The sequence below is a fragment of the Primulina eburnea genome, chromosome 4 (assembly GCF_022965805.1).
Source record: "Primulina eburnea isolate SZY01 chromosome 4, ASM2296580v1, whole genome shotgun sequence".
Classification (NCBI taxonomy): domain Eukaryota; kingdom Viridiplantae; phylum Streptophyta; class Magnoliopsida; order Lamiales; family Gesneriaceae; genus Primulina; species Primulina eburnea.
This window is the reverse complement of record NC_133104.1, coordinates 45,198,327-45,215,348: the sequence shown is the minus strand read 5'-3', so window position 1 is coordinate 45,215,348 and position 17,022 is coordinate 45,198,327. Positions and strand designations below refer to the sequence as shown.

General features: G+C 38.2%; 1 protein-coding gene across 2 annotated transcripts; it reads right to left on the bottom strand.

Moving 5' to 3' along the window:
- Positions 1–355: 355 nt before the first annotated feature.
- On the bottom strand, positions 356–15,647 carry LOC140829546 (pre-mRNA-splicing factor ATP-dependent RNA helicase DEAH7). 2 transcript variants are annotated; one of them, XM_073192847.1, is made up of 19 exons: positions 15,493–15,561; positions 15,068–15,136; positions 14,678–14,729; positions 14,444–14,582; positions 13,614–13,838; positions 13,338–13,408; positions 7,498–7,741; positions 7,068–7,241; positions 6,794–6,936; positions 6,573–6,670; positions 6,004–6,112; positions 5,081–5,258; positions 4,760–4,989; positions 4,501–4,677; positions 4,149–4,220; positions 3,849–4,025; positions 2,743–2,804; positions 2,505–2,657; positions 356–2,422 (listed from the first exon to the last, which is right to left on the bottom strand). In XM_073192847.1, exons 3-19 carry the CDS (start codon positions 14,681–14,683, stop codon positions 826–828), a joined length of 3,855 nt encoding a protein of 1,284 aa, XP_073048948.1. In that variant the 5' UTR covers positions 14,684–14,729; positions 15,068–15,136; positions 15,493–15,561; the 3' UTR covers positions 356–825. The 2 variants fall into 2 exon arrangements, with proteins under 2 accessions (XP_073048948.1, XP_073048947.1); XM_073192846.1 differs by lacking the exon at positions 15,068–15,136 and having other exon boundaries at positions 15,493–15,647.
- Positions 15,648–17,022: the final 1,375 nt, after the last annotated feature.

The following is a 17,022-nucleotide window of genomic DNA, read 5'->3' as shown; positions in this document are numbered from 1 at the left end:
TGCAATTATTTGTATTTTAAATTTATTAATACAGTTTTTAATTAAACTGATTGATATAATCAATGCAAAATTTTTAATATAGTTTATGTTTTCAATATAGTTTAGTTTTAATTTGAGTAAAAAAATAAAAAAACATATAATACATAAATTACATTTGAATTAATATAAAAATTAATTAAATTCAAAATTGAATTAAATGTTTGATATAATTAATGCAAACAATAATTGAAGTAATCATTTATTGCAGTACACATATGTCAATGTTCATGGTAAATCTTTTTTTTTAGAAATGACATTTTTGGAGAGAAATTATTATTTCGGAACAATGTGCAACTTTGATGAATAATGGGTGGGATTGAGAGTAGAGCAGAATTCATAAATGTCAAGTTCAGACAGTTGGAAGTAAAATTAAGGTCGTCGTACAACATGCTAAGTATACCAAATATGTGTGAGCATTAAAAACTTTGTTCGCCTGATTGGGTACAGCTAGCGGAAAAATACAGAGACATTCAGTTGCCACATAATAACCACACACTCCTTCAGAATTTTCGGCGCCTGGTTATATTGATGTAACTTGTCAGAAACCTCTGAGAATCCGTTAAATACTCTTTACTTTACTCTGATTCTTTCATATTTAATATTCTGAAGTTTTTACTGAAGCCCATCTCCAATTAATCTGCGGAGACGAAATAAGTCCTCCAACTCACCTGCCCTCGTCATATTTCAACCTTTGAATAACCCAGACAAATCTCGGGCTTTACATCATATTGATCCACAATAAAAGTAGAATTCGTGGCGTAGATAACATCAAAACTCCTTCATATGCTACAAACCGAGTCTCTTTGGTCTCAGATAGGTAGAAGAGCCTTGCTTCAAGCCAGGTAACGAAACTCTCTGTTGCTGCTCGGCCCTCTTCCTCTTTTCCTTCTCCTTGCTCTCTCTCTCCCTATCAGCTTGAACCTTCCTCAAGTTCTCCATTTCTTCTTCCATGGAAGTTTTCTCTTCCTGCTGTCTCTTCTTATGCTCTATCATTGATGTATCTGAGTCCTTCACTGAGAAAAACATGGGTCCTAACTCAGCTAGCCACTGGGGTTCTACTGCTGTCGCACATTGCATGTATTCTTTCGTTGTAAGTATCAATTCATGATAAACCACGTAATCTGGAGTATAACCCAAACCATATATAGCACTGCTTGGATGTAAGTGGCATGGCATTCCATTCCTGCAGTTGACGTACTCCCCGATACCTTTCAGTCGTGCAGCGTTGTGAAAATAAGCAGAGCATATGGCTTTTCTCACAACATCCCAATCGGGGCCACTAGATGTAAGTGGAATCTTCAGAGTTTTCAAAATATCTAGTAACTGGGATCTTACCTCTCTGGCCTTGCGTAACCCTTTCACGTGCAAGAAATGATCATTACACCAATCACCCCGATATTGATTAGCTTTCCATTGCTGATACACGTTGAGGAGTGTTAGGTGATCGGACTCTGGCACAAAGAACTTTTCCCTGGCTGCATCACTCTCCTCAACCCTATCCTTGGGTCTGAAGAAAACAGATGGTACTGACAGCATCGACACTATTGTCAAAACCTCATTGATGCATTCGAGCTGCTCACCCATTAAAAGCATCTTGGCAAGGGGAGGATCGAGCGGAAACTCAACCATTTTCCAACCAAGGTCTGTAAGACCCCCAACATTGTTCAAAGCACCTAAGACCCACAACTGGTACATGGAATTTAGGATGTTTTCTTGAGGAGGGGGATCCATAAAATCAAAATCCAATAAATTGTCGATTTTCAGAGACTTGAGCAATAAAACCACATTGCCAAGATTGGTTCTTTGGATTTCTGGCACAGGACTAGGTAGCATTTCATTTAGGTAGGCACTCTCTGTATAAAGACGATAGCAAGTTCCTGGACCAGTTCTTCCAGCGCGCCCAGCTCGCTGGTCAGCAGCAGCACGACTAACAGGAAATACTTGGAGAGCATCCATCCCCATTCGGGGGTTATACACCTTTATTTTACCGTAACCCGTATCAATAACATAGAAGATTCCATCAACAGTCAAAGATGTCTCAGCAATGTTGGTAGCAACGATACACTTCCGAGCACCATCTTCAGCTTTTTGGAAAATCTTTGCCTGCAAATCAGCGGGGAGCTGGGAGTAGATGGGGAGGATTAAGAGCTTTGGAGCATCCTTTTTGGAAGCAATCAATTGTTCCATGCGTTCTGATAGCGCGTAACATGTTGCCTCAATCTCATCCTGGCCAGTCATGAAGATGAGGATATCACCGGGAGCACTAGTGATGTGGATCGTCATGACCTGCTTCACAGCAGCTTCAACATAGTCCTCACAAGGAGTTTTACTGTACAAGATCTGGACCGGAAAAGTTCTTCCGGGAATGTTAAATACAGGTACGCTGCATGGAGAATGAGGTCAAATAAGAGAAGGTTAGAAACGAAAATACCCAAACCTCAATACAAATTAAATATAAAATATACCTTCCAAAAAAATTCGAGAATTTCTGAGCATTAAGAGTGGCAGAAGTCACAATAAGCTTGAAATCACGGCGTCTTGCCACAACTTTCTTGAGGATGCCAAATAATACATCCGTGCTCAAGGATCGTTCGTGGGCTTCATCCATTACAATGACCCTACACAATTAATGTAAAGAAGGTAAAGGGTAACATAAACATGATAAATAATTTAAAATCCGAGTATTTTAAGTAGAAAACACACCTATATTTTTCCAGATCTGAATCTTTAAGTGTCTCTCTCAAAAGCACACCATCAGTCATGTACTGCAAAGTAAAAAAATCATTGATTACAAAGCTCAACAGGCACCAGCGATATCATTGAACAATAGACTTGAACTGCAAAGTAAAGAAATCATCGCTTGACAACAATCATGAGTAACGAGTCTTACTGTAAGCAAGTACTATGATACGGGTATAGAGGGCGTGGGACTGAAGAAACAAGGGCCCGTGATCCAACATGTGTACTCCAGGAGGAAAATAGGAAAGCCACGTGAGGGAGGGGAGTAGTAGAAAAAAGAGAGAGAAGAATCATTCTGTTATTTTTGTGATTATGAGTTGCAACTAGCAGTGACTAGGGAGGAAGGAGAGTACTTGTACGAAGACTATCTCTGGGATTTTTTTTCTTCCTTTCATCATTTCAATACAAATTCCTTATTGTATCTCTAAATTTGGTTCTTAAATTTTGCAAGCTCAGGTGAACCCTATCAATTTGGTGTGAGCCTGAAGAAACAAGGGCTCATGATCCAATATGTGTACTCTAGGAGGAAAATGGGGGAGGGAAGTAGTGGAAGCATAAGAGGTGTGGAAGAAACAAGGGCTCATGATCCAATATGTGTACTCTAGGAGGAAAATGGGGGAGGGAAGTAGTGGAAAAAGAGTGAAAGAAGAGAGAATAATCATTCTGTTATTTTTGTGACTATGAGTTGTAACTAGCAGTGGTTTGGGAGGAAGAAGAGTATTTATACAGATGCTATCTCTGGGATTGTATTTCTTGTTCATTTCATCCTATCAATACAAAATTCCTTATTATATTTCTATATTTGGTTCTTAAATTTTGCAAGCTCGGGTGAACTCTATCACACTAGCATATCAAATCAGTAAGTGCGCCAACTACTTATCCTCATAGCCATTTATAAAAGCATCCACACACTGGTGGACGGAAATGAAAATTTTGTCGTTGAAAATAAAACATAAAAAGATGCCTTCTTAAAATTGTAGTGAATCTATTAATGCCATCAAATCAACCAAACACTAATTTATCTTGTTAAAGCAAATAAACCTCTTTGAAAAGACTGGACAAGTCGTTACCTTGATAACCGTATTAGGCCCTGTCACATCCTCGAACCGTATTGCATATCCAACTTTATCACCGAGCTCAGTTTCCATCTCTTCACTCACTCTTTTGGCCACGCTCATGGCTGCTACACGCCTTGGCTGTGTGCAACCGACAATGCCGCTGGTTGTGTACTCATCTTCATGCAGATACTGCAAATGATTTCATAGAACACACAAAATTAAGAAATGCACATAGACAGTACAAGACGCACTGACGGAGTCAGAGATAACAAAATTAGACAAACCTACAGAGAGTTTTAACAAACTACAAACCTGAGTTAATTGTGTGGTCTTTCCAGACCCAGTTTCGCCGACCACCACCACCACCTGATTCTCACGAATCACCTGCATTTGTGATGATCACGCCAAATACGAAGTTGATGATTCCCATCAGAAAGAAAGTGAAAATTATAAAAACCAACAAGTTTAGGTTTCACATCGTAAAAGATGACAGTATCAAAGAAAAAAATTACAATCAAAATTCAAAACAATATATCTGATCTTCCTCTCATCTACTACTATATACCACTAATTTAAATCCACTACAATTATTAATTAACAAAAGTTAGAAGACTCTTCTAATATCATAAAAAGCAAAGCTAAAAAAACAGAATAGTTTCCAAACCTGCAGTAATTCATCTCGTACAGAAAAAATGGGTAAATACTGTCGTTGTTGAGATATTGTTTTTGATTTTGCAAAATCGCTCACTGCTTCACCTTTCTTCAAATGCTGCGCAAATTTGGCATCCTCCTTGAAATCAACTTCACCTTGTTCACCCAGTACAGCAGTATCCGCATCAATCTTGTTATTGATGGAAAATGATTTAGATACTAGCACAATTTAAAAACTCAACCCTGAACTTCACAAAAATGATTCGGCATACCTGTTCTGCCGTTTTCTCGACACCAAGAATATCGCCTAGTTTTGAACCTGCAAGCTCCCAAAAGCGTTGCCGCGATTTGTTCATGCTCTGTTTTTCATGGATTTCCTTAACAAGAGTTGATCCTTTTCGGGATATTATAGCCATATCTGATGTAGGGTCTTTTAATGGCATGATAGGCTCAGCTTGTTTAGTAAAAACAATCCTCCCGTCCAGAAAAGGGGGTTTTGTATCTGAAACGAGAGACATCTGAAACCTCTATGCAAATAACAGTAACCATGACAATCATACCACGAACTACAACATTATAACATCAATACCTACCATGCACAAGAAGAATAACCTTTCGTTCATCCTCGTCATCAAAGGTAGTTTGCACCTCAGTCCCTCTGACAGCCCCTGACCTCATAAGTTGCCGGTCTTCCCACTGAGCGTTATCAGCAGTGAGTTGTGATAATTTTTTGCTCTGAGAGAGAGTCATCTTACTTCCATCTCTTCGAGTCTGTAATTAAGGAAATAATTAGTCGTAGAAATAAATTTCAAGTGGAAAAAATGCTCAAAACATAAAACTAGAGGCAGATGGTGGATAACAATGAATGAAGGATACATATCACTGACGGTAACAGATCCAGACATTTTCTATTTGAATGAACTACGAAGCAATCTATAAAACAAGTAATACAATACCATCTGCAAATTTACCCTGAGCTTATGTTTAAAGACAACAAGAAGTGGAGAGAGTGTCATTCTGGACAGTTGATTTTCCAGAAACTTGATGCCACAAAGTAAAGAGTGAGTCTGCCAAATATTATTTTATTAACCATATTTCCTAAACTTTAATCAGATATAAAAACCACAATACCTGAGATGAATGAAATCCTAAAAACAGACCCACAACTGTTGAAAGCAACGCCCCCGGCCCCTTCTCACCTTTAAAGCATTGTTACGCTATCAAAAACTTTTACAAACAGAAATTTAATACACACAAGACCCAGAGATCAATTTTTGTTACAATGTAATAACAAATGAAATATACGGGTGACACAATTACACGTCCCACGCTCCTATTGACAATTTAACCAAACTTGTAAACATAAGCAGCATAGACAACAATTCTCTTCAGAAAGTGATATAATTTTATATCGCTTGGGAAAAAAAAGGAATTTTGAGGTAAAAAATATTGGTTGACAGATATCTTCTAAATGCTACTCAAAACTAAGTCACGCTAATGCCATGTAAACTCATACCAGTCTTTTAGCCAACTCTGCCTCTTTCTTTTGAAAAGATGCCTCGTCACCAAGAAAAAGTGAAGAACTATCTGCATCATAAATCGTGCCACCCTCTTCTCGATCATACCTAAAAAATGAAAGCAACAACTCGTTCTTTATATGGACAAAATATAAAGCATTCGCAGTAAACAAAATAACCGGTCACATACAATACAGCCAAAAAACTCAGTCAACAAAATCTATCATTGAAAAGTTGCAGATCAAATTTGAAAGAGCTCTTCTGGTCGTGCCTCTACATAAAAAGGCATTAGAGATTCATTAAATACAATCCATCTCAATATCTTTCAAATATGAAATAAGTACAAACTATGTAAGAACTCAACTTCATAGCACATTCTCAAATTCATTTATTACGCATCTTAATAAATTTCTTTTTGCTAAAATGCTACATCCATCATTGAGGCCGCTCAGCTGATGGACCAAAAGAATTCCAATTATCAGTGACCAAGTCAACAAACTGCAAACACTACTAAATATAAAATGATCTTTGACAACGCATTTCACAGAGATATAGTGAGTTAAATTACCATGCGCGATCAGAACTGTACTCCATTTCCAAACGCATGCTTTCTGATATCTCGTGATTCTGGTCTTTAGACCCATCATCCAGATCATCTTCTCCATCCTATTATCGGAAAAATGGGTGATGGTAAAAAAACAAGTGAATCCAATCAATCAGGTAGACTAAAACTAAATATCAGAAACATTGAAGAATATGTGGCACTAAAAAAGGAAAGTAATGATTTACCTCCGCAAATTTCAACTTATGCTCCGAGAATGCAACCTGATTGTATTTCCCTCCAGATCGGGAACTAGAAGACCTAGCAGAAGACCCAGATGCCCGAATTGGAGTAGGGGAAGGAGCAATTGTATCCCAAGGAGATACGGCAGCTTCAGTGCATAATCAACGTTTAGTTAATTACTAGTAATTAGGTGCAGAATCTTGCCGGAGAAACCAGAGAAGATAACACCAACTTTTAGTGTGCAACTAAAAGAATGTCATGCAAAAGTATAAAACTTACGGGTAGAATTAGGGGTCCGTCCACCCAACCACGGAGAAACAAGTCTAGCATCAGGAGAGGCCCCAACAAGCATGGGGGATGGCGAAGGTCGATAGTGTTTGCTGCTAGAACTATGACCACTGCGACGAGGTGTGTCTTCCCATTCCCATCGTCCATCATCCCAATCAGATCTGCCTGCAAGGGATTACATCATTGTCTAAGAATAAAAAGGAATAAACATGAAAACAGATTCATTAAGTTCGAGTCAAGTATTCACAGGAGAGATAATACTGAGAACATGTTAGGGTATCTGTATTTGTGTCGTGCTCTAAACCACATTTAATTCATCTTATTTATAGGGTATCTGTATTTGTGTCGTGCTCTAAACCACATTTAATTCATCTTATTTATTGAAAGAAACAAAATCATTCAGGTCACAAAATAGACATACCAGGAGATTTCCTGAGACTGTGATGGCTACTTCTTTTCTTTCCATAATCTTGACCATGAATATTGTCGTGACTTCGTGATGATTCTCTGTAAGCTCTCACTTCCCTGTCAAATCTATGGCTATTTCTAGAGGCATTACATGAGCTTTTGTACTCTTCCCTGAATTTGCTTCTAGTACTATCATAATTAGCAGCATCTGAGCTAGGACTTCTATGTCTGGACCTTCCAGTAGATTTAACTAAAACCTGAAAAAGAATGCCAGTGTTAAACTGTCGAAATGTGATGTAAATTAGGGTAGAATCAATTCCCTTAATTAAGGGATTAGAATCAATTCCCTTTAATTAAGGGATTCGGTTAGGTTAATGTACAGTTAGTCAATATGCTCATTTTTAGGAATTAGTTAGTTTCCTTTTTCTGTTATTCTAGAGTGTTATGTAAATCCCTATTTATGTAACCTTTTACTCACCAATTGAAGTAAGGAAGAAATTATTCCTGAATTATTTTTCCACATGGTATCAGAGCCCTAGGACATTAGTCTGGGTTCATTCCGCACATTCCAGCCTTCATTGCTGTCCAGTTTTTTTTTCAAGCCTTCATTGCTGTTTTTTCTTTTCTACTTCCCTATCCTTCACCATGTCAATCTCTGAAACTACCATTTCCAACAGCTCGTCTCTCCCTGATAATACCACTGCTGTCCAGAAGACCGGTGACCTGCAGAATATTCGGGTCTCCAATCGACTCAACGGGAAAAATTATCTCAAGTGGTCCCAATTCATTCGCACGTATCTCAAAGGCAAAGGAAGAATCGGCCATCTTATTGGAACGGGACCACCGAGGGAGGATCCAAAGTTTGACGCTTGGGATGAAGAGGACTCTATGATCATGTCCTGGTTATGGTACTCCATGGATCCCATGATTAGTGACACATGTATGTTCTTCTCCACAGCGAAGGAAACTTGGGACTATATCCGCCGCACCTACTCAAAAGCCAAGGATGCTGCTCAGGTGTATGAGATAAAGACTAAAACTGCAGCCCTTAAACAAGGTACCAGATCTGTCATTGAGTATGCTTCTCTGCTGCAAAATCTATGGCAGGAACTTGACTATTACCGAGTCTTTGAGATGAAATGCCCGGAAGATGTTGTACTATTGAAGAATTTTATTGAGAGAGACCGAATATATGATTTTTTGGCCGGATTAAACCCTGAATTTGATCAAGTAAGAATTCAGGTCATTGGCCGAGAGGACACACCGTCCCTAGAAGAGACGATCTCACTGATTCGCTTAGAAGAAAGTCGCAGGGGTATCATGCTGCTTGAGCCACAACACATGGATGGATCAGCACTTGCAACAAAAAGAAAGGATCTAGAGATGAATAAGGCGGCTGATATACAAAGACCATATCCAAGCAGAGAAAATCAGTGGAAGGGGAACAAAGACAACCTATGGTGCACTCATTGTAAGAAACCAAGACACACAAAGGGAAAATTGTTGGAAGCTACATGGCAAACCACCAAGCCAAGAATGGGGAGCTCGAGTAGGGAAGCCGAGACCTCAAGCGCACCTGGCTGAGGATCAAACCAGGGATGAAAACTCAGCAGTAGAGGGGCTTAACCGAGAGGAGATTGAGAAGCTAAAAAATTTGCTGAGGTCCCTAGGGAAGCCCTCTGGTACATGTTCTCTAGCCCTCTCAGGTAATGGCTCATTCTCTTTTTCTGTAGATGCCTCAGGAACCCTAAATGCCAACTCTTGGATAATAGACTCTGGTGCTACCGACCATACGACACCCATATCTCAGATTTTTCACTCTTATACCATGCCCAATTAACAGGAAAGTTGTAGTGGCAAATGGCTCTGTGGCTACAGTGGCAGGCTTCGGAGACATACATATCTCCCCTGTGCTTAGCCTAAAAAATGTACTTCATGTACCAAAACTGTCCAGCAGCCTTGTTTCCATCCATAAACTCACTCGTGATCTTAAATGCCATGTTACGTTTTTCTCTACCTATGGTATTTTTCAGGACCTAGCTTCGGGGAGAAAGATTGGACTTGCTAAGGAAAAGGGGGGCCTTTACTACCTTGAGTCTTCACCACAAGCCAGGAGCAATTTGTCCTTGTTTAGTTCATCCAATAAAGATACCATTTGGCTACACCATTTGCGCCTTGGTCATCCTTCCTTTAGGACTCTAAAAGTTATGTTTCCTTATTTATTTCAAGGATTAGATATTTCGGAATTTCATTGTGACACATGTGAATTAGCAAAACATACTCGAGTGTCTTTTCTTATCAGTAATCAAAGAATTTCTTCTCCTTTCCATTTAATTCATAGTGATGTATGGGGTCCCTCTAGGATACCTAACATTTCTGGGGCCCATTGGTTTGTCTCCTTCATTGATGATTGCCCTCGCATCACGTGGATATTTCTCCTTAAACATAAATCTGAAGTTAGCACTGTTATACCAAATTTCCATGCGATGATTCAAAATCAATTTGGAGTAAAAATAAAAAGGTTTAGGACAGACAATGCCACAGATTACTTCAACCAAATCCTATCACCTTATTTCCTGTCACATGGTATTATCCATGACTCATCGTGTGTTCAAACACCTCAACAAAATGGGGTGGCTGAAAGAAAAAATGGACACTTGCTAAACACTACCTGAGCCCTACTTCTTCATGGAAACGTTCCTAAGACCTATTGGGGGGAAGCTGTCCTTACAGCCACGCACATGATTAATAGACTTCCTTCACGAGTGCTCGACAACAAGAGTCCAGTAGAATGCCTTAACAGGTTCTATCCTCACTTTAGAACCTCAAACGGCCTCACCCCTAGGGTATTTGGGTGCACTGCCTTTGTTCATGTCCATAACACCCAAAGAGATAAGTTGGATCCCTGAGCCATCAAATGTCTGTTCCTCGGTTACTCAGCCACTAAAAAAGGGTATAAGTGCTATAATCCTTCTTCTAGAAAATCGTACATCTCTATCGATGTTACCTTCAGTGAAAATAAACCGTTCTTCTCCAAGTCCTCTCTTCAGGGGGAGAGTCCACTAGAAGATAGCCCTTGGGAATCCTTTGAACCGATCCACACTCTTGATCTCCCTCCTATACCAACCGAGCCTTATCCTACTCCTACTGAGTCCGAGCTTTCTAACCCCACAAATGTGTCATCTTCCCACAAGTTTCCTAGGTTCTCTCAGGTGTACTTAAGGAGGAAGACTGCCCCGGAACAGACTCAAGTCCAAGCTTCCAATCCTGACTCCGGAGATGAGATCGCGGTAAGTCCCGAACACCCTTCTCATATTCAACAGACTGAAACACCAACCATTGGCCCGACAATGACCTAGACCTTTCTATTGCCATCAGAAAAAATACCCGGGAATGCACTAAACGACCACTATACCCATTGTCTCACTATGTTTCCCTTAAAAACCTATCGCCAGCCCACAAAAAGTTCATTGTCAGTTTAAACACCATTGCAATCCCCACTACTTTCTCTGAGGCATTGTCAAAAAGGGAATGGAGAGATGCTATGAAAGAAGAAATGAAAGCATTGGAAAAGAATAAAACCTGGGAGGTTGTGAATAAACCAAAGGGAAAGAACATTGTTGACTGTAAATGGATCTTCTCACTAAAATACAAGGCTGATGGATCCCTTTAGAGATACAAGGCAAGGTTGGTAGCCAAAGGGTATACTCAGACGTATGTAGTTGATTATCTGGAAACTTTTGCCCCGGTTGCAAAAATGAACACTGTGAGAATTCTTTTGTCTTTAGCTGCTCACTATAGCTGGCAACTTCTGCAGTATGATGTTAAGAATGCTTTCCTCCATGGTGACTTAGATGAAGAAATCTACATGCACATCCCACCGGGTTTTGATAGAGAATCAAGCAATAAGGTGTGCAAATTAAAGAAGGCTCTTTACGGGTTAAAACAATCTCCAAGGGCATGGTTCGGGAGGTTTGCAAACTTTATTAAGGAATCTGGATACAAACAAAGCCAAGGTGATCCCACCCTCTTCATTAAACACTCCTCTGCAGGGGGAGTAACGGCTCTTCTAGTCTATGTCGACGACATCATAGTAACTGGGAATGATGAAGAAGAAAAGCTAGAATTAAAGAGAAGATTGGGAAAGGAGTTTGAGATAAAAGAACTGGGCAAGTTGAAGTACTTTCTCGGTATTGAGGTGGCTTATTCTACACACGGGATTTTCATCTCTCAACAAAAATACATTACAGATCTACTTACCGAGACAGGAAAGGCTGAGTGTAAACCGGCCTCTACTCCAATGGATTCGAATCACAAATTGGGAGAAGATAAAGAGGAACCAGCAGTTGATAAAAGGATGTACCAGAGGTTAGTTGGTAGACTCATATACCTCGCGCATACTCGGCCAGATATAGCCTACTCAGTCAGTGTGATCAGCCAATTCATGCATGATCCAAGAGAGTCACATCTTCAAGCTGCAAATAGGGTACTTCATTATTTGAAAGGGAACCCAGGGAAAGGGATTCTGTTCAAAAGGAACGAGAGGCTTACTGTAGAACCCTACACCGACGCTGACTATGCAGGATCCCTCGTAGATAGAAGGTCTACGTCGGGGTATTGTACGTTTCTAGGTGGCAACCTAGTAACATGGAGGAGTAAGAAGCAGAATGTAGTGGCCAGGTCCTCGGCCGAAGCAGAATTCAGGGTGATTGCTCAAGGGCTATGCGAAATACTATGGCTAAAGATTATTTTGGATGATCTACGGGTCAAGGTAGAAGGTCCCATGAAACTCTAAAGTGACAACAAGTCCACAATCAACATTGCACATAATCCTATACAACACGATATGACAAAGCATATTGAGATTGACAGACACTTCATCAAAGAGAAATTGGAGAGAAAACTAGTGTGTATGTCCTATGTTCCAACCGGGTGCCAGTTGGCTGATGTTCTGACCAAGGGACTAAGCAGCTCAAGTTTTCATGGGCTCATATCCAAGCTGGGAATGGAAGACATCTATTCCTCAGCTTGAGGGGAGTGTCAAAATGTGATGTAAATTAGGGTAGAATCAATTCCCTTAATTAAGGGATTAGAATCAATTCCCTTTAATTAAGGGATTCGGTTAGGTTAATGTACAGTTAGTCAATATGCTAATTTTTAGGAATTAGTTAGTTTCTTTTTTCTGTTATTCTAGAGTGTTCTGTAAATCCCTATTCATGTAACCTTTTACTCACCAATTGAAGTAAGGAAGAAATTATTCCTGAATTATTTTTCCACATAAACCACAGTTACTAACAGATTTACTAGGAATTCATGAATGTTACGACACAAGCAAACTTGAGAAAATATGTCCACACGGTTTGAAATTGACAGCTTAATTAGCTACATCCAAAGCTCAGCACCTTAAAGACTTGCTGACTAAGTAATATTTCATTTACTATCACCATTACCAACTTCCAGCTGGTAAGCATTTCTTATCATGCCTAAAGAAAAAATATTTCAAAAGAATGCAGCATAAATGTACATTTATCCTTGCTAAAAATTAACCAAAAGTAAAATTTTTTAAAAAGGAACTTTCTGCCGGAATAATATTAAATTCTACAACAGTCGATAACATAAAAAAATTATCAAAAATAAGGAATAATTATCCTCAAGATTAAGAAAAAATTCCAGGTCTCGTGAATACATCAAGAATGATGTAACTTGTGCCCTTTGTTGATGTTACAAGAAAATAATTGCTGAGAATTCATCTCAGGCCCAGAAACTATCACATCTCAACATACCAACTTCGAACAGCCAATGACGAGAAAAGATGATATCACGGAATCAGCGCCAGAGGAATATAACACAAACCTTCATATGATCATCTGCATCATGATGTACATGCATTTCATTACCACGTATTTCTTCAGTAACAACACTTCCTGACATGCAGAGAACGACTAATAAGAAAAAATAAACTTGGTACAGAACTGAGAAACAAGAGCTAAATGCAGGGATCGTACGATATCTACACAAAAATATATAGTCTGTGAAAGTAAATCCATTACAATTGCAATTCTAAAATCATGTTCTTATTGAAGCTTTGTTTTAATAAATTTATTAAAATGGTACTAAAAAATATGCTACCTGATTCAGATGTTTCAATTGTTGCTACTTCACGATATCGTCGCTTAGAATACTTGTGCGCGTCAGTTGACATTTTATTCTCCACTTCATCAATTACTGAACGAGTAGGAATTTCCTCTTCTTCATCAAGAGATGCTGCAATAGAGGCAACCCGGTCTTTTGGAACCTTGAAAGCACCCTCCATACTTAGTTCCTCACGTTTGTTCCTAGCGAGGACATCAAGCCCTATCATGGTAACACACATAATTGTGATAACAATATTAAAATAAACATTGCTCAATTAGAAAATTCAGTTGGAGTAGAAGAAAAAATGAAATGCAAAGACAAAGTGACAAGACTAGGTGGCAAAGCCAAAATAAACAGAAAAGGTAGCAAGAATGTTCCAAAGTTGTAACATGAGATTATAAACATATTCCCCAATTTCGGGCAACAATTTATCCTATGCAATTGAATTTGCAGCATATAAGCAGTAAAGCAGAGTAAAGCACGAAGAAAAAATTCAGATTGGAATTGCTTAGTTACAAAGCTAAACACAATCACAATCAGATATGATACACAACACATCCATAATGATAAGCTTCTATAAAGGTGGAAAGGAGTAAATCTGATCCAATTCCAGGAAAACTATTAAAATGCATCTATTTGGAAGATGTTCCGAGTTTTAGGGCATAGGATAATGTGAAACTTTTTTCAATGCATTCCAATTTTTTTTTTACAAAATACTGAATTAATAACTTGTACAACAAATAATTAAAATACTGAATTAATAACTTCTACAAAGCATAATTAAGGCAGAACAATAGGTGCTTTAAACCCAAATTGAACCCAACCTAAAATGGATTTCTTCTCAGAAGGTCTGAACACAACTCTGTCCTTTCCAGGTACAAAAAGACCACCAAACCCGGTATTGTCTGGTTCAAGAGTATCTGTTATCTTATCAAGGTCAATTTGTCCTCCATCTCCATTTCTCTGAAGATCACAGAAAATAGAACAAAGGAGCCACTGAGTCAAAAGTAAATCACATCACTAAGTAGCCAAGCGAGTTTTGATGATAGGACACTGACCTCCATGTCAAATCACCAAGGTTTTGTCAAGCAATTGTCAAAAAGTAAGCATCTGCAATAAAGAAAATCTATTTGTCATGGCCATACCCCAAAAGGCGAAAAAGGGATGACATAAAGAAGTAAGATGTTTGTAATGAAGACAAATATACAACTTCCACCATCAGAAAATAAATGCGCAAACTTTCAACATTCTCCTGATGTTCACATGTACAATCAGCAAAACATGCCATAGTCACAACTACACGTGCTCCATAGTTTTAGAATTAAGATTCTTCTAGCCTGTTTTCATTATTTGACAATCTAACCACGTCCCAAATTCAAATTCGTTATGTTGTGAAATGCATGAGAACAATATTTTTGTTCAAATAATAGACACAAGGAGAAACAAACATTCCAGATCGTGAAAGTTATACCGTCTCTCGCATGGGATATTTGTTTAAAACATTAGCAGCAGCAGTTCTATAGTGAAGTACGTACAGGAAAAGGGTTACAAACCATAGTGGTGCTTCCTCAAGTATGAAAAACTCGGTCAAAGAATAGAACTTATTAGGTTTTAATGAATCAAAAGAAAATACCACAAGACTGTACCAGTAAAAGTTAAGGTCAAAATATTAAAAATCGGAATTGAAATATTCTTTTAAATCCGCGCACATAACAAATGAAATTCACAGAATGCGTCGAAAGTACATCCAGAGAGAAATGGGGAAATTGATACAAGGAAGATATATATGTGCTGAGAAGTCCAAAGCACATCCCTGGCCGAAGGTTTGAAGATTTAAAAAAGAAATAAGATAAAATTTTCGAAAATACAGAACCTGGTGATCGACTCGAAAGAAACTCCGGCCTCGAATTCAATCTGCCACCGTTCTTCTCGAGCAAGAAGAAGAACCAACCAGCCTGGGGGTATATGTATGTTTTGTTGGTTTAATTTAATTTAATTTAAGCCCAATCCCAACCCCAGTTGGAACCAGAGCAACTAACTGGGTTTCGACAAGTTTTCTTTTAGAGCGACGGATTAAGGTTTTCTTTTAGAACTACGGATCTTAATTCGTGAGACGGATTAATTCTATTCATATTCACAAACTAATATTCTTAGCATAAAAAACAATATGTTTTCATGAATAACCCAAATAAGATATTCGTCTTAAAAACATGATCCTTGAGATCGTTTCACCCAAATTTTTATCTTTCTTCTAAATAATACTATCAAATTACATAAAATAATTTGTTTATTTGTACTTCGTATGGAATCCATGGTGCTGACTGCTGAGATAAGAAAAATAAAATATTTGGATTAGCAGTGATGATGATCAACAGGATTGGTAAGAGGAATTGATCCAGTTAACTTTGCAAATGAAAAAAGAACTGACCATGTACAAATTAATCAATCTTTGTAGGTAAACACCATATTATATATCAAACGATAATATTTATTTATCTTCCAACTTCTTATCAGTCATTTTCATCCACCCACGATTGTATTTATACCTTCGAATGGCAATGATTCGTGTAAATTGATTATTTTTAATAATAAATTTTCTACATGCTTTCACTTTATACAGATAATTTAATAATATTATAAATAGTCAGTAGTCTAACATTTATGCCACACAAAAAAGGATCGGTATCATTTGTTGAACTAAACATTTTTATATTTTTCCAAAACGAAATAAATGGTTAATTACTCGACTTTATCCAACATCAATTATCAGTAGTTTCCTTGCAAAGAATAGGCTTTTTTTCCGCAAGATTATTGCAACTAGCATAACCCTGGTGTCCTTTTCACTAGTAACAACATCTTTTTATCCCCACATATTCAAAATGATAACCAGAAAATGCAAAAAAGACCAAAAACCCAATCAAGAACTGAGAATTTATGCATGATCGTATCAACTCTTTTCAGAATATCATCAGAATTCTCTGGTAAAATTTCTGCATCACGAACAAGAACATCCATCTTATCAAAGAGACGCTTGGATGTAGGGAAAACGAACTCCACCCCATGCTCGCTCGACTGTGTGAGGATATGATCATCCATGAAAGATAGCATGGCTAGCCATTGACATCTTGTGCTTTTGTTAATGCGTTGTGGCCAATTGCTAAGATTGATGCCCCACAAGTATGCAGATCAGGACCACGCCGTTTGGCCATTATTTCTGTTTTCAAGTCACAACTGAGTGATGATGGATGCATTTACATGACAGAAAGATTCAAAAAAATTGTATCCAATACATCTTCAATAATCAAGATGGAGAATATTAATAAAAGAGAAAGTGCGTATGTAAATTATTCGCCAATGTTCACAAGTATTTGGAACTTTTCTTTCGAATTCGACGAGAGATTAT